The sequence below is a fragment of the Cynocephalus volans genome, chromosome 17, assembly GCF_027409185.1.
Source record: "Cynocephalus volans isolate mCynVol1 chromosome 17, mCynVol1.pri, whole genome shotgun sequence".
NCBI classification, from domain to species: domain Eukaryota; kingdom Metazoa; phylum Chordata; class Mammalia; order Dermoptera; family Cynocephalidae; genus Cynocephalus; species Cynocephalus volans.
The window spans coordinates 38,385,274-38,413,036 of record NC_084476.1 but is presented as its reverse complement, the minus strand read 5'-3'; the positions used below and the strand labels follow the sequence as shown (position 1 = coordinate 38,413,036).

At 37.3% G+C, this 27,763-nt stretch overlaps 1 protein-coding gene across 4 annotated transcripts; it reads right to left on the bottom strand.

The window, feature by feature from the left end:
* Positions 1 to 1,228: 1,228 nt before the first annotated feature.
* Positions 1,229 to 26,675, bottom strand: XPA (XPA, DNA damage recognition and repair factor). Of its 4 annotated transcripts, none has more exons than XM_063081697.1 (6): positions 26,397 to 26,675; positions 22,430 to 22,540; positions 15,643 to 15,748; positions 12,955 to 13,120; positions 10,012 to 10,129; positions 1,229 to 1,438 (listed from the first exon to the last, which is right to left on the bottom strand). In XM_063081697.1, exons 1-6 carry the CDS (start codon positions 26,572 to 26,574, stop codon positions 1,290 to 1,292), a joined length of 828 nt encoding a protein of 275 aa, XP_062937767.1. In that variant the 5' UTR covers positions 26,575 to 26,675; the 3' UTR covers positions 1,229 to 1,289. The 4 variants fall into 4 exon arrangements, with proteins under 4 accessions (XP_062937767.1, XP_062937768.1, XP_062937769.1 ...); XM_063081698.1 differs by lacking the exon at positions 26,397 to 26,675 and adding an exon at positions 25,820 to 26,382; XM_063081699.1 differs by lacking the exon at positions 26,397 to 26,675 and adding an exon at positions 25,623 to 25,709.
* Positions 26,676 to 27,763: the final 1,088 nt, after the last annotated feature.

The following is a 27,763-nucleotide window of genomic DNA, read 5'->3' as shown; positions in this document are numbered from 1 at the left end:
TCAAGAGCTCCTTCTCTCCCAATGCTCTTGTCAACAGCCTAAATCCATAGTTATTATGTTGCCATCAAGTGGGAAGGCCTCCCACCCACCCCCACCCCCCCAGGGATATCTTGCTACCCATTCAGAATCACATTGTACCTACCTATAATATTTAGCATAGTACATATAAAAAAATCAACATCTCTGTTGAATATGTAAAGAACAATTAGCAATTATAGTCTCAAGCCTAATTATTTGGGTTTGACTTTTGACTTTCTCCAAAAGCTGGTCTAGAAAGAAAAATGGAAATGTATAGACTTCCTAATCTATTTTTAGCAGTAGGATAAAAAGTCATGTTAAACAACTTGAAAATATCCAGTTTATCTTAACTTGAATTTGTTTTGTCAAAAAAAAAAAAAAAAAAAAAACGATCCTGGAGTCAAGCTATTTTGTAATCCTTTTGACAAGATACTGGTAACTTAGACTAGATAAATTTGATCTAAATGTCTGGGGTGATATGAGGAAGTAGGCTGTCACTTCCTTCCCTTAGAAGTGCTAGAGAAGCGTGCAAGCAAGTTTTCTTCCCTCCCAGCATTAAATGAGAATACCTGTAAGGCACTTAGTATAATAGTGCTTGCCTGGCACCTGGTAAGTGCTCAGTAAATGTTAGCAGTACTTATGATCAACTAGTACCTTCTTTGATCAACAGATACTCAGCCTTGAAAATAGCTGCTTTCCATTTTACACCAGCATTTTGAAAAGGGCTGTCTAGATACTAATGGTAATGTAGGCCTTAAAGGTACAAAAAACATGATCAGATTCCACATTTCTGTTTGTTTCCTGCTATGTCAGGACTCTTCCTAGCAATAGCTCCCCACTGCCTCCACTGTCTTAGAAACAGTCCTAAAACACCTAACCCAGAATCTGATTGTTTTTCAGATTAAGAATCCAGCTTTGGCCTTACTGAAAGCTTTTTCTCCTATCCCAATCTGGGGTTTGCCCTAGTCTCTCATTCCTCAGTTTGTAGCTCTGAACTACCACTTTTGAACCCACTCTACCACTCAGCTTCCATTCCTGTTGTAGAGAAAGCAATCACAGACCTGACATTCTGCCCACAACTATGCCAACTGGACCTTAACAGAAACTTGTTCTTAAGCTATAACATACATAATTTTTTCTGAAGCATTACTTATACAAGTGTTTCATTCAGCTATGAAGACATTACATCTTTTTGTGACTTTTCAGTAGGACCAATCTAAATTTCCTTTATTTAAATATAAAATTCTGTAAAAACAGGTCACTGAAATAAATCACATTTTTTCATATGTCAGTTCATGGTCACATGTAGTACAAGTCTTTCGGTACATGTCATCTTCTAGCTTTTCTTCTGGCCCATACTCATGTTGATGAGCAATCATTTCCCTTTTCCACACACTGCTTCTTATTGCTCTCCGCAATTCTAAGAAAAAAATATAAGTCAGTTTTTCGGTGGTGATATTCAGCTGAATCCAAAAAGCTATCAGACTTTACACACGTGTGTATTTAAACCACATATGGTTTACCTTAATTTTATAACAAATCAAAGTTGATTATACAAACTTGGCAAGCTTACTTTCTTACCAGCTTGGCCTGTGAAATCAAGTTATTGCTGGAATAGTGTGAAACAAAAGATTCAGAAGTGAGATGAATAACAACAGGTATGTTCGGGTACGTTTGACTTCAGAAAACAGGATGCCACAGCAGGAAAGGAGAGTCAATTGAGATATAACTAAGAAAAGGGAGTATTTTTAAGTTCTGTGTTTTAAGTCAGGAGCTACTTCTAGAAGAGGCAAGTCAAGCTTTGCTTGTAAGAAAAGAAGGCCAAGAACTCTATACTGATGTGAGTTCATCTTGGAAAAACTGCTCATGCAGTTGACCTTAAGTCTAGTAAGTTTTTATCTTATAAAATGACAGCATTATTTTAGGAGGTGGTTGTTAATAATTACTGCAAAGTACAATCTAAAAATAAGAATCACAGAATATTAAGAACTGGAAAGAACCACATAGTTTTTATTTTATTTCATTTCATTTTGCAGGTAGGGAAACTGAGCAAAAATATATGTGAACCCAGGTCATCTTATTCCACTGTTTGTTTGGAGCTTTTTCCACTACATCGTGTAAAAGTCATTTTACAAAGACAGAATTATTTTAGATGCTTTGATAAGCAACTAAGTCACATTTTAAAAGTTCACTTTGCATATTACTTGAAGAAACCAAGGGCTTAGTGCTAATTGGAAACGAACAAGCTGGTAACATATAGATGACAAAACTAAGGCACGGAGTACAGTCTAGCTTGGATCCATGTTCTTAACCACTAAGCGTGCTGCCTTTTTCATACCTCCAGTAATGAAAAGCACTTTAATTGAAATTATTTTATTTTCAAGCTTCAATGTATATACCTCTAGTTTCCAACCTGGGGGGCGGAGGGGAGAAATCATGTTCATCCTTACTCTAATCTTCATTTCTACCAGTCTTCCTTCATATCCTGAAGAACCTTGTCTTTTCTAGATATATCTGGAATGCCCTCTCTCCCTTTATTTTATTTTACCTTAGGACATTTTCTTTCTTTTTTTTTTTTTTTTTGTCTTTTTCGTGACTGGCACTCAGCCAGTGAGTGCACCGGCCATTCCTATATAGGATCTGAACCCGCGGCAGGAGCGTCGCTGCGCTCCCAGTGCCGCACTCTCCCGAGTGCACCACGGGCTCGGCCCGCCTTAGGACATTTTCTAAATAAAAAATAAATGATATGCTGACCAGAACAGTAGAGTTGCTTCCTGGTTTCAGATATGGTAGGAAGATCTGTCCTATGTGAGTTCCAGTACCTATTTTTTCCAACTTTGTTCTGATGGAAGGTATCCTAGCCACTTTCCTTTACTACTCCACTCAGAAAATCCTTCAAAATTTGACCGCAGACCAATCACACTAAGCTAATTTCTCTGCCTAATTTTAGTAACACGTGTACTTAGGAAAAGAGATAAGAAAAATTATTTTAACACTAAAAGTACTTATAGCAAAAATCTAGCTTTCTAGCCATAGTTGAACCTAAGGTTTTACACTGTCTTGACTTTCTTCCCATCCTTCAGCTATTGTATCAAGCTATATAATGACAAGAATAAAGCCATATCTTTAGTATTACAAGGCATTTCTGGGAAAATTCATTGTGCCAGAAAGCAAGTAAGTATTAAAAACTGTTTGTCTTTTTTTTTTTTTTTTTTTTTTGCCTTCCTGAACAATCCAGTCCTAAAGCCATTAAGTGGAGCAAATAAAATGGGCATCCATAAAAGGGCAGAGAGAGCCCAAGAAAGGTAAGGACGGCTCCCTCCAGAAGAGGAGGCAGCAACAGTGATGGAAAATTAGTTACATATGGGGGCTTTCATCAGGTCACTATAATCAGGATAATAGGAGCCAGGTTATTCACTGTCAGAGAAGGGAGTTGTAAATAAGGGAAAAATTAGAATGAACCCTGAAATACTGGATTAGAATTGATATGTCCAGTTCTAATACAAAATTTGAATGTTCATTCTAGTTTCTCCCTATATTATGTGTGTATACATATAGATGTAGATTGAGATATATTAGATCTACATGTGTCTAATATACATTATACCAATATTCATATACATGGGCAGACAGAAATACAGACATACACGTGTTTTGTGCTAGAAAGCAGTAGTGTTCAAAAAATACATCAAAAGGCCAAATCTGAGACAATTTGGGCACCAAGATAATTAAGGAGAGAAATGGGGGCTGGCTAGTTGGCTCAGTTGGTTAAAGCGTGCTGGTAACACCAAGATCCAGGATGCAATCCCTGTACCAGCCAGCCAAAAAAAAAAAAAACCCACCAAGAAATGAACCAAAAGCCATTGAAAAAAGTAATGAATCCATACCAATGATAAATAAATGGGGGAAAGGTGCTGTAGAATGCAGACTGCCAACTGTTTAAATGGGAAAGGAGTGCTGAAGTTAGAAAACAATTCTGTAATCACCATACTACAGACTGGTTCAGGCAAGAATCACCAAATGGATGGATGTTAAGTCCAAGGGGAAGTGTTAAGGAGATGCAGGATATTCGCATGGTCATAAAATCTCTTTTTTAGGGTCGGCCTGTGGCTCACTTGGGAGAGTGTGGTGCTGATAACACCAAGCCCACGGGTTCAGATCCCTATATAGGGATGGCCAGTTAGCTCACGTGGGAGAGCATGGTGCTGACACCACCAAGTCAAGGGTTAAGATCCCCTTACCGGTCATCTTTCTTTAAAAAATAAATAAAATCTTTTTTATTACCAAATAAAAAATAGAAATTACCACCATCACCAAGGGCAGATGGACACCATGTGCCTCCAGATATGAGGCCCCAAGAAAGGCACATCATTTACATACTATCCCCAGCCTGAAATGCATACCCGGCATCTAACCAGCAGGAAATACCAGGAAAGCCCCAAATAAGAGACATAATACTTCTAGAAAGGAAGGGCAGGGGAAGGAAAAAGACTTTTTCTTCAAAAATGTCAGTGTCATAAAAGACAAGCTACGGGAATATCCCAGAATAAAGGAGTTTAGAAAGACTTGTTACCTAAAACCAATACTTGATCCTACACTGGATCCCATTCTAGAAGGAAAACACTAAAAAGGATATGATTGGGTCAATTAACAAAACCAGAATATGATGGTAGATTAAACAAAAATATTAAATCAATATTAAGTTTACTAAAGCTAATAACAATACCTTGGTTACGTAAGAGAAAATCCCTATTAGGAAAGACGCACTGTAGCATTTAGGGTAAAGCTGGTAATGTATGCAACTTACTCCTAAATGGTTCAGAAAAAATAGGTATTGTGTGTGTATACAGAACGCACAATGATGAGGCAAATGGCACAAAGTGTTAAGTCAATCTGGATAAAGGATATATGGATGGTCCTTTGTACTGTTATTATCTGTGCAATTTTCTATCAGTTTGAAATTATTACCAAATAAAGTTAAAAAAAAAAAAACTAGCTTGAAGGGGATTTCAATGGCCAAATCTGGGATAACTTGAGCATAAAAATAATGACAGGAATGGGCTGTAACAGTGATTTGAGAATAAGAATCCATGAGTCCAGCTGATGCTTAAAAAAAAAAAATCAATTTTTAAAATGGGAGGAAAAGCTCTTCTTTCCAAAAGAAGCCAAATAATAATTGCAGAAGGAATGATAGTAATAGAAAATCATCATTTATATCTACCCTAATAATAACTGACCCAGACAAGACTGAGTCATCCCCGTGTGCTAAAACCATTGAGTAAAACATAACGAATGAGATATTCACATAGTTCAGATTTCTTATTAATTACAAAGGGAAAAGGAGAATTTCTCCTTTACAATGGAGAAATCTGGCAGACACCATCTTAACCAAGCAGTATATTATTCCCTTCAAGAAGAACTGGCATCAGGTGTCTCCTGATGTAGGGCACTCTGACGTATCACCTAGGAAGTATTCCTACCAAAAACATTCCACCTGAATCTAATCATGAGGAAACAAGTTGCTGACAAATTCAAATGGAGCAACAAGGTGTACAAGAGCTGGCCTGGACACCTCAAAACTCACTGTCATGAAAGATAAAAAGGCCTAGATTATGGATTCACATTATCCTTGAATGGCCCCTGCCTGGATCCAACAACTGAAAAGCTATAAAGGACATTGAAGCAACTGGGTAATGTTAAATATAGATTAAATACTAGATAATAGCATTATTTTAATGTTAAATTTCTTGTGTGTAATCATTGTTTTTCATCTATGTAGAAGAGTGCCATTGTTTTTAAGAGAAACACACTAAAGCATTTATAAGAATCAGTGTCTGCAAGTAACTTGTAAATGATTCAGCAAAATATGTCTGTGTGTATGTGAAAGAAAAACTATGGCAAAATGTAAACATCTGGTAAATCAAAAATGTTTTAAATAAGATTAATAAGTTTTTCACATTACTTCATTTAACAACATCTTAAAACTTAGGGAAGTAAAAATCAACTCTCTACTGCTTAGAATAGAAGCCGGGGATAGAAAGGTCAGACAAAAAGAGTGGGAAAAAGTCTGAAATAGACCTTGGGAGAGCTAAAGAAACCTGGGGTGGCGGGTACACATCCTAAGCAGCACTGAATGCCTAACTGAGGCTGGAGAACAAAATCGTGGCTCACCATGTTGCGACCTCCTAGTCCCACTGGCCTACAATTTCATAACACAGGAAGCTAAGGACTACCTCTCCTGGAAACCTATACAAATGTTCATGCTGCTTGCTTATCCAGTCTTGCCACTTCCTGATATTTTCAGGGATTGTTTATACTTTCAGCCAAAGAAGTTTTTCCCTAAATCCTCATTTCAATGAAAAATTTATTTTGTACTACTCTAAACCCTGTATTTAGTTTAATACCTTAATTTTGCAAAAGAGGTGGTCTGTATTCAAATAAACCCAATGCTGCTTATGAGGGAAACTTGTAAGAGAACTAGTTGAGGGAGACCAGATACTTGTAAATACTTGATGGGAGGGCAGGAAGTATTGACTTACTGGAGGAAAAAAAAATACAAATGGAAGACACAATAACTTTAATCTTATTTTGTCCTCCATAAACTAAAGCAGAGTAACAAGGAATTGTGTCCCCCAAACTCTCCTGAGAGAAGCCCCAAAACAGTCATAAATACACCCACAAGCCCAGGATGTACAATGTCCACAAACTTAGAAGGGGGCCCCAAATTGATTTTCTTACCCACCTCTTTTGGAGGGAAAGTGCATAGAAACAAATAATGACGATTAACTTATTTTTCTTTTTTTAGAAGGGCAACCTCTATAGTACTGAGAAAGAGTAAAGTAAGTAACTTTAAAGAAAAGCCTTCCCTCTACCTTATTTGTGGAAAGAAGGCACGCAAACCCAAAACGTTCCATGTATCTGCACCAATTGAAAGTTGTCGTCCAATGCACTCTACGTTTTTTGAAATCCAATTAAACTGAGCAACAGTGATGCCATCAGTTTTCCTTCTGCCTTCTTGGATGTAAAGATCTCTAACAATTTGAATTCAATGACAAGAAAACTATGTCTTGTCTTTCATCTTGTCTGTGTTTATATACCTTATACTATCTATCGTTTAATTTTTTTTCTGTAGTAAGATCAATTCTCAAACTGCTAAAGTAAAAGATCATATTCTAAAACCAGGCAAATGTAATCTTACCTATCCATAAAGAAGAAAACTTTGTGTCAGCTTCTTTGTGGATCAAAATCAGACCAAGAGGAACCAGGTTCCATTTTCTTTTCAACTAAAAAACTTTTAGACTTGCTTTAATTCCTCTCTGTTCTGAACCTTCTGAGCAAACTGCACAGTAAACTCCTTGTCTCTAATCTCTACAGTGTCTAGAGAGTAGACTAGTCAGGAAGACAGGAGAATATCCACCAACCTCTAAAGTAAATCAACAAGAAGAAGCTATAATTAAAGAAGGCACCACATTGACTTCTCTGCACGTTAAATACCAGAAGATAATGGAGTAGTGCTTACAGAACTGACAGCCAGCTCAGGTAGCCATGTGCAAAAAAAAATGGAAAAATGTTCTTATTTATTATAGAGACTTGGAAAATATACCACTCATGTAACCACTCAAAAAAATTTCCTGAAAAGACATGCTTCATTCAAACAAGAAATGAACTGAAATAAAAAAAAAAAAAGCAGTCCTAAGACATCTAACTCTCTAAAAAACTTCAAGGCAAATTCAAACTCTTCAAGGATAAGGAAAATCCATAGCAGTTTATCTAGTGACTAATAGCAGCAATTTAATATGGTGAGAAGAAAAGTCAATTACATTTTTTAAAAGCCAATTTTATTTTAAAGATGCCAACTATATTACTTCTAAAAACACCAATGAAAATTATGTAAATCTCTTTTAAAAGTTCTACTCATACTAATCTTTAATATATGCTTAACAGAATTTTTATAAAAAAAACAAAACAGATGCCATAATCTTCTATTCTGTTAGTCAAATTATAGAAATTTAGTTACCATTAGATGACAACTTGATCAAACTACAGAATCAGGATCTAAAAAAATTAGCCCTCCTTTTTAAACTATTTCATCACTTTGCAGATACAAATTTCTAATTATTATTCTTTTATCCACATATCATTGTCTGCAACAAAATGCCATCTGGAAAGTTGTTTAAGGAGGCAGCAGAGAGGGAAGAGTTGAGGTGATTTCAGGTAGCTGGGGGTAACAAAAACCCTGGGTTGGTATATAATTAACCTTTAACCATGCCCTCCTCTGATTTCACACCCCTTAAGATGTCTTTTTGTTACTTTATCCTGCAAAGCTCTCCTTGCTGTTGGAAGAGAGGAAGGGCTGGTTAAAGAAAAGGGCCAAATTCAAAAGAAGTCTTTCCAAAACTCATTCAGTCCTTACTGGTATCTTTGAATATTGTGATATAGCAGTGGCTGATTTGGGGAATATTCTTCAATGAAATGCTCTTATATGGCATAGTTTGCTATAGGAATCCTCTCCACGGAGCCATAAAAGTGTGCTGAACTTCTGCTTCAGGAATTATTTAAGTACCTATAATTTATGTCAAGATGTATATAAGAATGTTTATCATGGTGCTATTTGTTCTGATAAACTTCATAAATGACCAACAGTGCCTCCATTTTTATTAAAAAAATGTTTTATAAAAAAAATGGAAAAGAACTGGAAGAATAAACATTAAAATGTTACCAATGATTATCTCTGAGTAGTGGACTCATGAGATAGGAGTTCTTTGTAGTTTTCCAACTTTTCTGCACTATACTTGAATTATTCTTTTAATGAAAGCGGGGGGGGGGGGAACCTGCACAAAGAAAGGAAACCACGAAGGCTTATATTTGATTTTTGGCTTTGCTTTTTTGTTTTTAAGACACCCTGCAAAACCTCTTTTAAATCCTAAAAACAAAACCAGAATTATTATGGCTTGGACATTCATTGTAAATGGATCAATTTAGTATATACATAACCCAATATATACACAAAATTCATGCTATCTATACACACTTAACACCACACTGGGACTCTATGTAACTATAAAGAACATTTATGTTTACTTTTTGAAGACCCTTTTTCAGGGATTCTATGATTTTGCAGAAAGCGCCCTTCATGCTCCTGCAGCACCCTTTGTTCATCACTGTCACTGTACCTATCACACTCTATTATGATTTTAAGTTTCTCTCCTGACAAACTGTGACTCCAGCATTTACGTTAGCACAGTGCCTGGCATATAGTTGACACTTAGTAAATATTGGATGCGTTGATGGATGGATAAACAGACAGACTTACAGACACATACATATATGGATGGATGCATGGACAAATGAATGCAGGGATAGATGGACAAAAGAATGGATAGTTGTGTGCAGAGATAAGATGCATGGATGGAGGAATGACTGTACAAATGAAGACTTTCAGTTGAGAAAGCCTGGTTCCAATCCCAACTCTGTCAATAACTATCTGTGTAACAAGTTACTCTATCTTTCTGGGTCTTCTAGTCATATATAAAATAAAAGTGATTAGATTAACTGATATCAGAAAGTTCCTTCTAGCTGCTAAATAAGATAACTAAAACTTAGGGCATGATTTTTTCATTTTAAGCAATTAGAGAGAGTTTTGTTGGTGGGTATCTATTTTTTATAACACTTTTGATCACATTTAAGATTTACATGATGCCAAATCCTTGACCAGGATACCATATCCAATCCTAACATTGTTCCTATATAAAAACATCACTTTGAGATGATGATTTACATGCTTTTTAGAAATGCAGCACTGTGAGGTTTGGACTGAGAGTATCAAACACCAACCTACTGAGGGCAAACTTTAAGTCTTTTTTTTTCAACCTATTAAAAAACACATTCCAATCTACTGGTGACATTACATCTTTAAATAGGAAGAATCTAGCAAAAGGCCTTTTGCAAAGTGACAAAACACAATCCTTCATAATATAAAATGTAGCCACTCACCTTTTACTTTTTTATTAAACTTCTTCTGTTTCATTTTTTCTCGGTTTTCCTGTCGAACTTCCTTTGCTTCTTCTAATGCTTCCTGACTACCCCAAACTTCAAGGGACCTCTTCACAATCTACAACACAGAATCCATGTTTAAGTTAGTTGTGATTGAGAGTTACAAAATATTAATAAAGTCATAATTATCAAACCCATCAGTTCCAAAGAATGATCTAACTCAAGTACAAATTTATAAATACTTATTTGAAATTAGGTTTTAAATATTAATGATAAGAAACAACTCTAATATTACTCACATCTATCTGAACCTATGAAATTATGAAACCCTCAGCAAATATATGCTGAATTGGATTATAAATAGAAAAGTTGTCCTCTGACTGTATTGTTGTCACAGGAATCAACATAATAAGTATTTGTGGTCAGTGGGTTTGATGAATTTTGGCAGCTTACCAAAGAAAAGTTTGTTCACAGATGAGTCATATTAGATCTAAACATAGGGACATCTCCAGAAGTCTCCAACCAGAAGAAATTACCAATTACTACTACTCATCTGCTCCTGGATCAGTAACAGTTTCCATCTACTTGACTAACTTCCTATCTGTACAATATAAATTTTTTTTGAAAACTGTGGTTCCTAAATTACCTAAAAAGTCTTCATTTTACTTTAAAACTTTGTATTATATACCTTTACTCTTTACAATATTTATTTATATTTTAAAAGAATAACTTACATACTAAGAATTATGCTCAGGATAGCTCTCACAATATATTAAGGGGCCCCAAATATCAATCACTGCAGCCAAACTCAAATTTCTTCTTAACATAATAAAGTGATATATATATTTGTATTTCATAAATTCTAAGACATCACATTTGCCACAACTTAACATCCCTGAATATGCTGCATCACCAATGCGCTTAATGGTACTTTAACAACTGAATCAGAAAGTGGTTCTGAAGAATTAGACTCAGAATGCAAAGAAGTTTAGGAATATCTTAATACATCTTTGGCACTTGCACTCTCCTCTTTATGTATGCACAAGCATGATATACAAGGGTACTTCAAAAAGTTCATGGAAGGATTCATATTATCTTTATTTTTATTTTTCCACAAACTCTTTGAAGTACCCTCATATGACAAAAAAGCTATAATAAAGTCTAAAGGCACTTTTTCAGTAAGTATAAAATAAAAGCACCAAGTGATAAGAAAGCATGGGTTAGTTTAATTAGCAGCATTTTTAAATTTTTATTTCTTTTTTCATTTTTTTAATTTTTGAAAAATGAGTTTTGAGTTTGATTTCAATCTCCCATAATAAAGTCTGTCACAGAAAATGAATGATGGTTACATGTTTAACAAGTTACATAATATATATGAATATTATTATACCCTGAAAGAATTCTGTATTATCATTTAATGTTTGATTAAGATATTTACATCAATGGTGCCTTGTAAACTGCTTAATAGTCTTGTATGTTTGTTTTTTCTTTAAAAAGATCAACAAAATTTGCAAACCTTTTTCTAGACTTTTCCTTTTTCAAGAAAAAAGGGAGAAGACAAAAATAAACTAAAATCAGAAAGAAAGCAGGGGTGTGGTAGAGCAGTTGCTTCTTCTACATTGGAATGGGCTTTGAGGAGAGAGATGTCCTCTTCTTTTTCTGATCTCTGCTGGTGACTCTCTTTATGTCACTGCAGTTGGGTGTCTGGCAGGCTGCCTACACGAGCTGTGGCTACTGCCTACACGAGCTGTGGCATCAAACAGCTTTTGAGGCAGTCGCAGCTGTGGTGGTGGGCCACTCATGAGGAAGTGGTGTTTTCAGTATGCTCCTTGCCTGTTTCCTGGCAAGGGATGCTGCCCTTGGCTCCTGCCTAAGGACCCTGGGCATACTCTGTTTCTTGCCTGCATCTGAGTAGAGGGATTAGTCCTCAGCTCCTGCCTTAGGACCCCAGGCATGCTCTAATTTTTAATTTTTTTTTTTTTTTCCAAAACATGACCGGTAAGGGGATCTTAACCCTTGACTTGGTGGTGTCAGCACCATGCTCACCCAGTGAGCTAACCGGCCATCCCTATATGGAATCCGAACCCATGGCCTTGGTGTTATCAGTACCACACTCTTCTGAGTGAGCCACAGGCCGGCCCTCAGTTTTAAATTTTTAATGTTACATAAAATGATGGTGAATCTTCTAATCAACAGAGTCTTACAGGCATATTTAATGAAATTCAGTACATGTTTTGTGGTCTACAATGTGGCTTCTTAACTTAATTTGAAGATAAGGGATTTTCTAATATACTCTAATTCAAATTGTGCTCTAAAGCAATGTCTCCCAATATTTTAATGTAATGGTACAAAAAGAATATTACAATGTTTATACCATTCTTGGGTAGATACAGGAGGCTGCTTGTGACTCAGGGCAAGTGGCCTGGGTGCTAGTAGCCCCAGCCACTAAGTGAATAACCATCTTGGCACACCTGTAACCAATCTGCAGCAAGAGGCATTGAAAAGATCTGCTCTGAGGTATACTAGAGTTACATGGACACTTGATAGCATTCCAGATAGGTATTTATTTCCCAAGTAGAGTTAGATTTTAGGCATTTGTGAAATACCTAAAATTTTTCTTTTATTTTCCTTTTAAATTTCTTTGCAGGGTGAAGGTCAGGGGAACAGGGTCTGATTCCTATTTCAAACTTTTTAAATTTCCAGACTACTCCTAACATCACCCAATAGCAACATATTTGTTCTAAGTGCCACACCAAAAAGCCAAATATGAAAACATATGGTATTAAATGTCCCTATATATACCTGTGACTCATATGCAAAACAAGAAAAGGAAAAGGATCTTTTCACTCTCTGTAAGCAAAACTGATCTAATTATAACAAACTCATTGTTAAAACTTCACGTAAAACAAAGTTTAAAATGAATGAATACTACTTATTAGAGACCTGTAATTTTAAGTAGAGTTTCATATCACCCCATTGTGAATGATGAGGGTTCTTCTTCACAATAAATTTAAGAGCTGGTTCTCTTTTTTCTAAATCACAGTCTTTCAGAAGGTATTCTTGTTTTGCTTCTGTTTTGGTTATTAGCCTGTGTTTATCATCAGCATCTCTGAAAATAGATTAAGTCTGTTACATAAATAGTTTTAGATAAACTAAGTTGTAACTGCCCAGCTAGCTCAGTCAGTAGAACATGAGACTCTTAAATAAACTAAGCTTTCAAATAGCCCAGCAACTGAGGAGCATGCACATGAAAAGGGACATATAAAATACTTTCTACAATTCTCATGGTCAAACTAGCAGCATAAAAATTCTAACAGAAAAATAGTTTATCTTTTACTTATTCTGAGAAGTTAAATTATTAGCAGCCAGATCCATGTCTTTTAACAACTTAAGAATTTCCTTAAAGTCCCTATTATTCCAGAAAGGATATGAAATGACCTATAAGAGTAGAGCAAATGTAAATGAGAACAAAGACTCAGTGAGAAAGAAAATATAAATTAAAGGACAGAATCGGTAATAAAGAAAGAATATAAATATGCAAGGTCCAACCAGCCCTGAACAGTTGAATTTCCAGTTGGTTTTGAGCTTTTTCAAAACCAAGGTAAAAATGGAAACATAGTCAGTTTCACCATTCTTGTCATTCACTTGTTCTCCATCTACATGCCAGGTTCTGTTCAAGGTAACAGGAATATAGCAGAAAATAAAATAAAGCCTTGTTCTAATGAAGCTTATATTCCAGTTAAGAGAAGATAGTCAACAAACAAATATAATAAAGCCAGGTAAAAGTGATACAAGGAATAAAAAGCATAGTAAAGAAATAAACTTTCAGAAAAGCTAGGTAATCAGAGAAGGTCACTGATGAGGGGACATTTGAGCAGAGCCCTTAAGAAGTTTGAATAGCTTGAGAAAGAACATTCCAGAGGAAACAGCATGTGCAAAGGCTCTAGCGCAAGGGTACACTTTGCAACTGGAGCTCATAGCAAGAGGGCCAGTGTAACTGGAATGCTTAAAGTAAGTGATGGTGAGGAGTGATAGGAAATAAAAACAGAGATAGGCAGTGGCCTTATAAGCAATGGTGAAGACGATTTTATTCTAAGAGGGATTAGAAACCACTAAAAAGTTTTGGGCAAAATGCTATATGGAGAGGAGACTCTAGGGGTGCAAAAGTGGGGCGAGGCAGAGGCCCTTTAGAACACTCCTGCAGTGGTGTCCAGGCGAGAGCTGATGGCGGCCTAAACTAAGGCAGTAGTGGGAGAAAGAATGAGCAGGTGGATTCAGGATATGGTTTGAACACAAAGCCAAGTGGATTTGGAATTAAACATGGGATAGTAGAAACATAGGCAATAAATGATGTTGGCATTTACTTAAGGGTAAACACTAAAGAGCAAGTATAGGTCAGAGATGGCAGAAATCAAGTTTTACCAGAAGATTCTATCACAAAACCATAGGACTTAAAATTGGGAATAACTTTAAGAACGCTAAATAATTTGGTAGTATAAACTAAAGGACATGTAGGCTACACTGTACTAAAATTATAATCTTCAAAGATGCTGAAAGAGAATAGAATGGAGTGCTGTGTTCCTAATGATGTATAAACACAAAAGTACGTTTTTTTTTCCAGACTACTACAGAGCTTTCTTTAAATTGACACAAGAGTTGTTCCATTTGCTCATGGAAATAAAATTATATGTGGTGCTTCAGTTCTCCAAAGCTATAGTGGTCATTAAGGAGAATGATAATACTGTAGACCTTAACCACTGTGTCAATGAAATGAGTTTATAATTTATAACTCCAACCGGGGTGCCAGAACATTTCCAGCCACATATCTGATCATGAGACCAGGGGCAACATCTCCTATTCTCACTGTCTAATGAGACTTCCACTTAGCAACAAGCCAGAATGACGGCTCCTGTGTCTGCAGCAGGGACTCTAAAGGGGAGGTCCTCTAGGAAGGTAAGGAGTTGATCTAGGCTGTAGATATAAAAGAGGAACAGGGAACAGATAAAAGGGCCAAGGAAGACTCCAAGACAGTACCTTCAATGTGCAAAAGACAGCAGCACAGCATGCAGCTAAGTAAACAGTAGGGATAAGAGAACCTGTCGAGTAAGGATTTATACTGGGGTGATATAAAAAGAGCATAAAGGCTCAAAGAAAATGAATGCAGAAGAATGTGATTTTTCCTTATCTATTCTCTTTATCAGAAGAGCAAAAGGCAAATAGAAAACAGTGTTCTGAGCTTCCCTCCTCTCACTGAAGGCCCCAGTCCTCTGACCAAGGTGTCAATACACACTGGGATAAGTAAGAAACTGGGGGATCCTCAGCATTGGGTGAAGAGAAGGTTAAGAACCTGCTACTGAGAGGTGGTTAAAAAAAACAAAAAACAAAAAAACTCTGGCAGGCAAAAAGGAAAAGGAAATTTCTATGGCAAAACCAGGAACATTCCTCCTATTTGATGGGATATATCGTAAACTTCAATAAACACAGGCTTCCTGTATTTCCTTGGCAAAATGAAAACCACAGAAATAAAGTCTCCAATAAAAATCATAATCATTAAAAAATATCAAATCCAAGCCTACAATGAAAACATTAAACTTTAGCAATTAAGAGCACTATCTGAAATAAAATAAGTACCTGCAGTTATCACAAGTTGCCAAATCAAAGTGGTTCATAAGATAAGAGTCCATAAATTCTTTCCCACATTCTTCACATATTGTATAATCAAATTCCATAACAGGTCCTAAAAAAAAGGGAGATTCATTCTTTAAGTTTCTTTTTTTGTATCTAAAACAATATATTTTCTGGGCCGGCCCGTGGCTCACTCGGGAGAGTGCAGTGCTGATAACACCAAGTCAAGGGTTAAGATCCCCTTACCGGTCATCTTTTAAAAAAAATAAAAATAAAAATAAATAAATAAATAAAACAATATATTTTCCTCTATTTTATTAGCTTATCACATGTATTTTATGCTTGACGCGAATACATTTAAGTAAATCACAAAATAAAAACTTGACTAAGTAATCTTATGGTTATCTTTAAAAAAATTTAACAGGAAAAAAGAAAAGGTAGCAATATAAGGAAAAAAAACCTATCAATTCAAGAAGAATTTCTGAACTCCTACCACATACAAGATACTTCTATTAGTGTCACCTTGCTCCTGTAAGAAATTATCACAAATGGAGTGGCTTAAAACAACACAAATTTATTATCTTACAGATCTGTAGCTAAAAGTCTGACACGGGGTACAGTGGGCTGTATTCCTTCTGGAGGCTCTAGTGGAGAATCCCTTTCTTTGCTTTTTCCAGCTTCTAGAGACGCCTGCATTCCATGACTCGTGACCATACTCCATCTTCAAAGCCAGCAGCTGTGCCTTGTCACACTGCATCACTCACTTCTTCCACAGTCACATGTCCCTCTGATTCTCTCCTTCCACTTGCCTCTGCCACTTTGTTTTTTTGGGGGGGCGCCCCAAAAGGCAGACAGGTTTATTGGGCAGCAGCTGGAGAATCAGCAGTTGGACTTGGCCACACATTCCAGCTCATCCTTCTTGATGTCATGTCATAGGAGTTGGAGGAGCCCTTGGCAGCATTGTCCTCTCCCACTTTTAAGGAGCCTTGGGATTACGTTGAGACAACTGCATAATCCAAGGTAATCTCCCCACCTCAAGGTCTTTAAACTCAATCAAATCTGCAAAGTCCCTTTTGCTAAGGTAAGGTAATACATTCACAGGTTCCAGGGAAATTAGGGCATGACATCTTTGGGTGCCATTATTCTGCCTACCGCAGTACTGCTGAAAAGTACAAAGGAGATTAGTTCCAAAATGGGAGGGAGGAGTGGGATCTGTATATGGACAGAGAGACAGGGCATCAAAAGACAACATGGCCAAGAGCAATAAAGAGCAAGGCAACACTAGGAGAGAGATGATACAGAATTCACATCCAGATGGGAAAATTTTTTCTCCCTGCACTCCACCCCCTGCCTACAAAGCAAAGAGCTTCTTCTTTATCTGTCTCAACTACTGGATTATAAACTTCTTGAGGGGAGAAATTGTTTTAGCCATGCATCCTCAACATCTAGCACAGAAACTACTCTAGGTATGTAAAGCAAGATTTTTAAGAACTTCAAATGTCTAATCTAAATCCTGTAAGAAATGGTTCTCCCAGCAAGTCTTTAAGTTTTACTAATAAGTCTTTAGGTTGATTACTACTGCCAAGCCCCAACTCTGAGAACTGCCACAATTTCTAGTGGGAAGAAGACAGGAGCTGTCATTTGTTCACTGCTTGTTCAACACGTTCCTATCACCGCCTTCTCCTACCTACTTCCAACACAAGGTCTGTTAGTATCCCACCATCCCTTAATTCCACTCATCTCGAAACTTTAAGAAAACAAAAAAATTGCTCTTCTTTACAAAACAGTAGAAGAACAGCTATAGACAAAAGGAAAAACTAAAAATTTTGGAACAGGAATGATGATAGTCAAAGTGGTATTTTTTAAAAATTTACTAGGATGTGTTAGAATGAAGGGAAACAATAGTCAGAAATACCAGTTAGGAGGCTACTACACAGCATTATTAATAAGAAGCCATAAAATGTGCATACAGTTTTCTAATTTGAAAAATTCTTTATAATGGGAATTTTTAAATATACACAATGATTTCCCAATTCTATCACTCCCTTTTACATTTACCAACCAGAAACTGGTAGTCTAGTATAAACAAGAGCCTTCCCTCTCCCCATCTATTTATTCATTGTTTCATTCATTTATGTATCTATTTATTACTGATACAGATTTGTGGATTCCTATTTTTTTTAATGTTATATAATTTGTTACTATCTTTAATTACTTTGGTGCTCAAACTGTCTCAGATTTGGCCAGTGAAAGCCCTTTCATGTTGATTCCTATGTCCCTGTAACATGCCTCTGCTTTTTGAACACTTATTTTCTGGCATTACAAGATAGTCCAAACTCATCTTGTAGCCATCTGCCCCAACCTTAGAATCAGCTATTTCTCTGAAGAGTCCTGGTTCCTTCTAACGGGAAACAGTATTAAAGTCCAAGATCTGTACACCAGGTGTGCTCACTGCTATTATGGTATCTTTGCTTCAAGGCCTTTCTGTGAAGTGGGCTAGAAAATACAGTATATATGCATGTATATACATATACACACACACACACATAAACTCATGCATATACATGTACACTTATGCATGCATACATGTAGACATATTGTAGAAACCATAAGTTCACAAAGATACTGCCAATTTTAATCCATCCCCACAGAGTTCTTTCTTGCCCTCTCTCATTCTGTATCTGTATGTTTCTTCCTCCAGTGAGGACCTTGGCTCCCAACAGCACCAAGACATTTACTTACATGCCTGAGCCTATAGTACATCTAACATAGCTCCACTGCTCCATCTATATCACTCTATAAAATGAGTTCAGAAATTTTGCAGTTTTCCCCCCACCCCATCCACCCAAAACTGCAGATATATAGTCAAATTCTCTATTTATAAATTACTCAGACTAGTCCTCTCTGCCTGCTCCCTCTTTAATATGGTTTATGTTATTCACTTGGAAGTAAAGTTAGGTTCATTTGTTTATTTGCTTTTAGCATTTTTACTCTTCTCATCCTTGTTAATTTTTGTTTAATATTTAAAACTTTAATAGAAATGTACATCTTTTTTTAGTCAGTTACTCTATTGCCATGAATCAGAGATCTAGGCAAAAGTTTACCTCCAAATATATTCATGTAGCAATAATGATTAGAGCAGAGAAAATAAGAAATAAACAAAATGGGCTAAATTAAATAAGTCATAGTACATGTTATGGGTTAAATGTGTCCACCAAAAATTCATGTTTTGGAAACTTGAACCCCATTGTAACAGTGTTAAGAGGGTGGGAGACCCAGTTACGGTATTTGAAAGGTGGGGCCTTTAAGAGGTGATTGGATTGAGAGGACTATGCCCTTATGAATGGATTGATCCATTCATAGAGTAATGAGTTGTGATAAGCACGGTTCTGAAGGCTTTATATGTACAGCAAGTGAAAATGTTAGCTCTCTTGCTCTTGCTTTTCTTACCATGTGACAACTTGCATTGCTGTAGAGAGTCACTGCCAAGAAGGCCTCACCAGATATGTTCTCTGGACCGTGGACTTCTCAGCCTCCAAAGAAAACTTCATTTCTTTATAAATTACCCAGTTTCAGGTATTCTGTTATAAGCAACAGAAAATGGACTAATACAGTACATAAATATACATAAATGGAATATTATGTAGCCATTAAAAAGCAAGTTCTCAAAGAATATTTAAGAAATGGGAAAATGCTCTCAACAACATTTTTATAAAAGAAAAGTATTACATTCTCATTTACATATCAAAAATAGCATCAAAGAAAACATCAGAATGTTAGCTGCATGGGAAGTTGTTGTCTAATGGCTACAGAATTATAGTTTGGGATGATGGAAAAATTCTGGAGACAATGGTGGTGATGGTTGCACAACAATATAAATGTACTTAATGACACTGAATGTACAGTTAAAAATGTTTAAAATGGTTAATTTTATGTTACGTATATTTAACCAAAATTTTTAAAAAGAGACACCACAAACATGACTGCCCTCGCTGTTTCACATTATTCCTTCCACATAGCTGCATTCACCTACAGTCCTAAAGAACAAAATGGATTTAATCTTCTAGAGCATGTGTTCTCAAGGCATGCTCCCTGGGTTAGCAACATCAGCAACACCTAAGACCTGGTTAGGAACAAATTCTCGGGCCCCACCTCATACTTACTAAATCAAAAGAAATTCTAGGGATGGGGCCCAGCAATCTGTGTTTTAGCAAAATGTTCTTGATGATTCTGATGAACCACTGTTCTAGACCCTAAAAGTATTTGATAGGCTTTGCTTTACAGACAGCAAAGCTTAATAATCTAAAAAAATTATTTTTATTTTTCTTATTCATGCTGAAGAAATAGACTGTCTTTTATTTTATTTTATTTTTGGTGGCTGGCCAGTACAGGGAACCGAACCCTTGACTTTGGTCTTGCAAGGCTGCATTCTAACTAGCTGAACTAACCGGCCGAAATAGACTGTCTTTTAAAATTAACAAAGAATGGTGCAGCCTCTATGGAAAATGGTATGGAGGTTCCTTAAACAATTGCAAATAGATCTACCATACGACCCAGCCATCCCACTGTTGGGAATATACCCAGAGGAATGGAAATCATCAAGTCGAAGGTATACCTGTTCCCCAATGTTCATCGCAGCACTCTTTACAATAGCCAAGAGTTGGAACCAGCCCAAATGCCCATCATCAGATGAGTGGATACGGAAAATGTGGTACATCTACACAATGGAATACTACTCAGCTATAAAAACGAATGAAATACTGCCATTTGCAACAATATGGATGGACCTTGAGAGAATTATATTAAGTGAAACAAGTCAGGCACAGAAAGAGAAATACCACATGTTCTCACTTATTGGAGGGAGCTAAAAATTAATATATAAATTCACACACACACACACACACACACACACACACACACACACACACACAAACCCGGGGGGGGGGGGGAAGAAGATATAACAACTACAATTATTTGAAGTTGATACGACAAGCAAACAGAAAGGACATTGTTGGGGGGGAGGGGGGGAGGGAGAAGGGAGGGAGGTTTTGGTGATGGGGAGCAATAATCAGCTACAATGTATATCGACATAATAAAATTAAAAAAAAAAAAAAGATTATCAGCTCTAAAAAAAAAAAATAAATAAAAAATAAAATAAAATAAAATAAAATTAACAAAGAAAAAGTGATATAAAATATTAACCACTCTCCTGTTTTCTTCTACCCAAATAGGTCCACCACATAAGATTGCACAAGTAGGTCCCTGTGCAAAAACATCTGGCCAGGGCAAACAGGACACAGCGCAGCCCACAACTACTTGCTAAGTCATCAGCCCTGACCCAGGCTATGTCAGCCCAGAAAAAAGAGACCTTTTCTAATTTGTCGCCCACAGGGGACATCTTTTCTAATCTGCACAATTTCACCACCAGAGTTCTATGTGCAAGCAGTAGCACTACATCAGTGCATGAATAACAGTTAATGACACATGCCACATGCATACCTTAGTTAAGTAGCAAGGTACCACAGAATAGGTTCTCACTAAATATTTGTTGAATGACCTTTATATTTGTTGAATACATGTTAAATAAAAGCATACACTTTATAGCCCATGGTAGATTCAGGAATCTTCATATCCATAAAACGATATGACTCTTCATATCCATAAAATCACAGGGACTTTAAAGGTCATTGAATTCAATGCGTTCCCTTCTAATGCAGGGCTTGTTCTCTACAATATTGTGGGCAGGTGGTCATCTTTCTATCTCTGAACCTCTCCATTGCTTTACTATTTAGAGGTGCAACTCCACCATTAGGAAGTTTCTCAATTTCATAGAGTCCCTGTGAAGCTCACATGATATAGGTACCAACACTCTTTAAGTACCAAGCACTCTCACTACCAGAGGGAAGTACTTCCTGCATTTGCAGAAAGCTGGAAGAATTCTGAAGTTAAATCTAACCAGTTTTGACAACTGTTCCCCATGTCAATTTCAAGACTTTCATTTTGACCACCCTCTTTTGATCACTACACACTTGCCTATATCCCTCTTAAAATATATGACACCCCAAAATAAAAACAAATAGTTTAATCCTTCAAGTCTCAGCTTCTGAAAATAGTTTAGACACGCATAGAACAGAACAGGGCTACTACCTACCTTGATAAATACATAACACTTTTGTTGCTGCAGCTAAAGACTGAAATGGGGTTTTTTTAAGCTGCAATATTACACTACTGACTGTCAAACTTATGATTAAATAAAATGTTTTTATCTTTTTCAAAGAGTGTGAAATTATCCTCACCCTGAGCATATGTATATGTTTAAGTGACTTACCAAAGTTTTAACCTTAGATAATAGAGTTACAGTCTTCTTTTTATGCCAGGTTTCCCTATCTTATACTTCGTAAACTGCCTTTCCCCGCCCCCCCCTAAAAATGAATAGAAGAATGTCCTAAATTTTATCTCTTGGGTTCTGGGGCTCCTCATTTCAGCCTATCAAGATATTGAGTATTTATTCTATCAGTCAATGTATTGGCTGTCCCTGCCTATTATGAAACAACAGAGGGCATCAACCCCTAAGTATACCAATCATAAGTTAAATAATCATTCTGTATGTTTGTGTGTTTCTTTGATTTTTTAATCTACTAGCAAAACTGCTAAATTTTATCACTCTTATAAAGTTAATGGACTCACTGATTAAAGTAAGTGTGGCATTATTTAACATCAGTTTGCAAAGAATTATGCATGTTATTCAAAAATAACAAATCTAGATACTTATTTTGAAAAACAGACACTTTACCTGGCTGATGAACAACTTTTTCAATTTTATGTTCTTCTTCCTCTTCCTCTTCCAAAATGAAGCCTCCTTTTGTGTCAATTATCTTTGGGGCTGCTTTTACATTAGCCATGCCTATAAAAAGTGAGTAAAAGTGGTCAGTAATTGTTATTATAATAATGGGTAAGGCCAAATGTTCCCTTGTGCATAAACAGGAACCTCTTTAAATTTAATATATATCAAACAAGACAAGGATGTCCACAATCACCACTTCTATTTGACACTATACAAAAAAACTAAAAAGGCATAAAGGTTGGAAAGAAAGAAGTAAACAGTATTTATTCACAGAAGATGTAATTATGTATGCAAAATATCCATAAGAATCTACAATAAGAATTAACAAGTAATACCTAGGAAGGAGGTATAAAAATTCTATACTGAAAACTACAAAACACCAAGAAATCGAAGACATCCTAAATAAATGGAGAAATATACATATATGGATTTTAAGTTTCAATATTGTAAAAATGTCGATTCTGCCCAAATCCACATAAAGATGCAAGGTGATCCCAGTCATGGGGACAGGGGATGGGGCGGGGGGTTGCTGACAATCTGATTCTAACATTTATATGTACATAGAAAGAACCTAGACCAACCTAGATAAACTTGCAGAACAAAATTGGATGATTTATACTACCAGATTTAAGGACATACTAGAAAGCTTCAGTAATTAAGACAGAGGTATTGGCACAAAGAGGCCAATGGAACAGAAGAGAGAATCCTGAAATAGACCTACACATATTTGGTCACTTAATTTATGACAAAGGCTCCACAGCAATTCAGTGGGAAAAGAATAATCTGTTTAAAAAATGGTGCTAGGATTTATGACAAAGGTGCCACTACAATACAGTGAGGAAAAGATGGTCTTTTCAGTAAATGAAGCTTGACCCTACCTCATATAATACACACACACAAATAGTTTGAAACAGATCACAGTCTTGACCATCAAAGGTAAAACAATAAAGCTTCAAGAAGAAAACATAGGAGAATAACGTCATGAACTTAGGGTAGCCAAAAGTTTCTTAAATGGTACACAAAAAGTATTAACCATAAGGGAAAAATGCTACACTGGACATGATTAAGAACTTGTATTTATCAAGATAACATCACGAAAACGAAAAGACAAGATGCAAACTGAAAGAAGATATTTGCAATATGCGTATCTGACAAAGGACTCATATCCAGAATATATAATGAAACACTATGTATCAGTAAGAGACAAAAAAAATAGGCAAAAGACCTTGAATAGACATTTCACAAACAAGAATATCCAAATGGCTGATAAGGTTCTCACCTTCATTAATCATTGGGAAAACGCAAATTAAAACCACAGTGAAATATCCCTGCACTCCTACCAGAATGTCTAAAATGAAAAACACTGACAATACCAAATGGTGGGGATATGAAGCAACTAGAACTGTCATACATTGCTAGCAAGATGGAAAACTGACATAATCACTGTTTGGCAATATCTACTAAAGCTTAACATACACCTCCGCTATGACCTGGCAATCCCATCTCTAGACATATATACAAAATACAAATGAGTGCATATATCCACGAAAAGACATAAGCAAGAATGCTCAGAGAGGTTTTATTCATAATAGCCCCAAACTGGAAATGACCCAAATATTCACCAAAAGGAAAATGGAAAAATTGTGGTAAATACAAAAAATACTATACAACATATAAATGAACAAACTATTAACACATGCAGCAAAATAGATGAATCTCTCAGATATTACGTTGAGCAAAAGAAGCCAGACACTGTATGAATCCATTTATATTAAGTTCAAAAATAGGTAATACTAATCAACAGGTCAGAGTTATACAGTAGATTCTTATGAGGGTGGGGGATGGACTGACTAGGAAGGAGCAACAGGGAAACTTCTAAGGTTCTGGAGACATCTATCTTTTTCTTTATTATATGTATTCATGGGGCACAGAGCTGACCATCAGCACCTGTGCCCAAGATTTGACGATCAGATCAATACTATCAGCAAGCCCACCACCACAAAGGAAGTGTCTATTTTGATCATTTGGTTACACAAGCATTTACATAGGTAAATTTCAGATGAGTCCATTTTACATATTAATCTATGTTATACCTCAATTTTTTAAAAAAGATAAATTTGATATTTATGTATTATCTTGCTTAAGTCTTTCCCCTTCTCTGGCCTCAACTTCTTCCTCTATTAAATGGAAGGAAAAGATTATAATAAGGCTGTTTCTACTGTTAACAGCAATACTATATTGCCTGTTAATCCCTCTATATCCCTCCATTAGACTGAGTGCTTTGATCTCTGTAATTCTGACAAAATAGTAAGCATTTCATCAGTATTTACTGGATGGATAGAAATAGATAAATATACCAGAATGCATGATTCTGATTTCGTGTACAGTGTAGCAAATGAATGGGATGACAGTAAGTGTAACAGGAATTAAGAGGGGAAGCTGGAGCAGTCAAGGCAACGACTTGAGCAGGATCCTAAGCAATGCTAAATCATACCCAAAACAAAGCCCAGTTTCTCTCTGCTGCTATGCCTTGCTGCTTCCCCAGGCCGTTAGCACCACTCTTAGCCCCACATTCTAAGCAAGTTTTTCCAAGTCTTTTTTGTGGCATATGTCATAGCACACACAAAAAATGAAAATTGTATAGTACACTGAAATAAAAAGTACTGCAAAGATAAAAATCTCAGCACCTATGTAACTCCTGAAGCACAGGGGGTTGTATCCAATGCCACAACACATTTCAGTTCTTGGGTAACTTCCTAAGAAATGCTACAGAATATTCATTCTACCTTGCTTTCCATGATCGGAAGTTTAATAGCAGTTTTTGCTCTGCTTTGCACCCCTTTTGTTCGACCGCCATGTAGTACAGATCTAAAACCCTTATGGACTCATGACTATGAATGAATTAGTGCAAATGAACAACTTTTTGTCCTGACTCTAGAATGCTTCAAGTTGAGAAAGGAATAAAAGAAAACCACTGCAAAGCAGAAAGGATGAGACCAGAACCATTAAAAGTGGCTGGAATTTGCAGTTTAGGTGTCAATCTGAATATCAAGACATGTAGCCAGCCCAAGACTCTTCCCACTTGTGGCTGATAAAAAGGGATGGTAGATAATAGAGCTCTAAACTGTGCTCAACTACTCACAGCATAGGACAGAGCTTCAGGAACACACATACTTCAGGTGACAGAGATAGTTCTGAACAACTGTGTGTCAACCAAACTATAGGTACCGCGGGAAAGATTATTACTTGACCCCAGCGGTGAATTCTATCAAATAACACATTGCAATGAGAAATCAGCATTTAATTTACTTCAATCAATAAACATGTATGAGCATCGACTTTTTGCCAAGAAATCGTAGCAGGCCACGTTTCCACGAATATAGACTCATGGGATCTATGGATTAGAAGAAATCAAGGGTTTACTATCCAGGCTCTTCATCTGCTATTTCAATCTCTATTCCGTGCCAGTAGGCGTTCTTCCAGTCTCTAGTACTGGGCAGCTCACAGAAGTTATTCACTCCATTTTTGGCAACTCCAATTGTTGAACGTTCTTCCCCGACAAACACCGAAGTCTGCCCCTTTCATCAGCTAGTCCTTGATTTACACGCTAGAATCAAGAACTAGTCTGATTCCTCTTTCCGGGATAGCTGAGGCACTGACGGGCACTGGCTGGCACCTCCCGGCGGGGGCGGCTGCATCCCCAAGCTACAGAGAGAAGCTGGCAGCCGAGGTGCAGTGACAAAAGCTCCGGGCCGGGAGCCGGGAGGCCTGGGCCTACCGCGGAATCGGTCTGTGATCTAGACAGGTGGCTTCGACAAGCCCGCCATGCAGACGCGAGCGGAGTCGACGCCACGCCCGGGACCTGGCACCCGGCAGGCGGGGAGAGGGAAGGGGCAGGCGCCGCCAGGGCCCGAACCTCCGGTAGCCGCAGCCGCCGTCGCCGTCGCCGAGTAGGGCCGGGCCGCCAGCCGGGCCTGGCGCAGCATCAGCGCCCGCTGCCGCTTCCGCTCGATGCTCGCCCGCACCAAGGCAGGCAGCTCCGCGGGCTGTTCTGAGACTGCCGGCTCCGGCGAAGCACCCTCAGCCGCCGCCATCGCCAACACACTCACAGGACCGCCGCTCCCAGCGCACGCGCATTGCGCGCCGAAGCGAGCCCACGGCCCTGCCGCGTCACCGGCACTGCCTTTGCATCCTGTTAGGGAGTGAAAACGCCTGCGCAGTTGGTGGGAGGGGAAAGCGGAAGGGGCGGGAGGTGGAGTCTGAGCATGCGCGGAAGCTGGGCATACCTACCTACTTGCTCTTTCGCAACCTGGGAGAAGGGTTGGTGTTGAAATCAATTTTCAGGACCTGGTCATCTTTAAAATAAGAGTTTCGGTCGGTGGTTCAGAATATGGGCTTTGGAGTCAGACCCGGGTTAAATCCTAGCTCTGACAGTTGCAATCTGTGTGACCTTGGGCAAGTTATTTAACCTGAGTTCAGTTTCTTCAGTGGTAAAATGAGGATAATTAAGGAACGGCTTCTTGGGTCTTTGGGAAAATTAGATGTGCCAGCACAATGCCTGGCACATTGAATTCTTCAAAAAATGATACCAGCTAGCAGTAGTAGTTCCAATCACAGAGACCAATAGATGATTGGTATTTTATTGTGGACTCATGACCTAGGTAACCCAAGCTTAGATTTGAAATGACAAGACCTGGGTTCCAACTCTCAGTTGCTGTGTGGCCTCAGAGAAATGCAGCATCTGGCACCAAGGCTGGTATGCATGAGGTTGGCTATCTTTTCTGTGGAATATTCCTTCAGTGAGGATGAGCTGCTGCCAGGTAGACAGTGGGTTTGAATTTAGCCAAATATCCTGACTTACCAAAAGTGTGGCAAGTGGAACAAAAGAAACATTGCATGCTTTTCCAAACATGTATACTTTTTCTTTATTACAAATAAAACTTACTTGAAACCAGGAAACAATATGTTCTAATTACTACATATACCATTTGGGACTAGTTTTTATAAAGACTAACCTGACACACCAAGATTTCCCACTAATATTCAGTGGTTAATGTTTGAGAAGCACATCCAGTAGTTCTAATCTATTGGTCATGTATATATAAATCTGCAGAACGTTGTATAAAGCAGATACTTGCTAAGATGTTCTCATTCAACTGGAAATAGAAATCTCAAGTGATCCCCATCTCCTTTCCTCTCAGAACCCTCTTTCTCCATATTCACTGATCTTGTTCAGGTGAAGAAAATCTCAAATTCCATCACATCAAAAGCAGAAGCAACAAC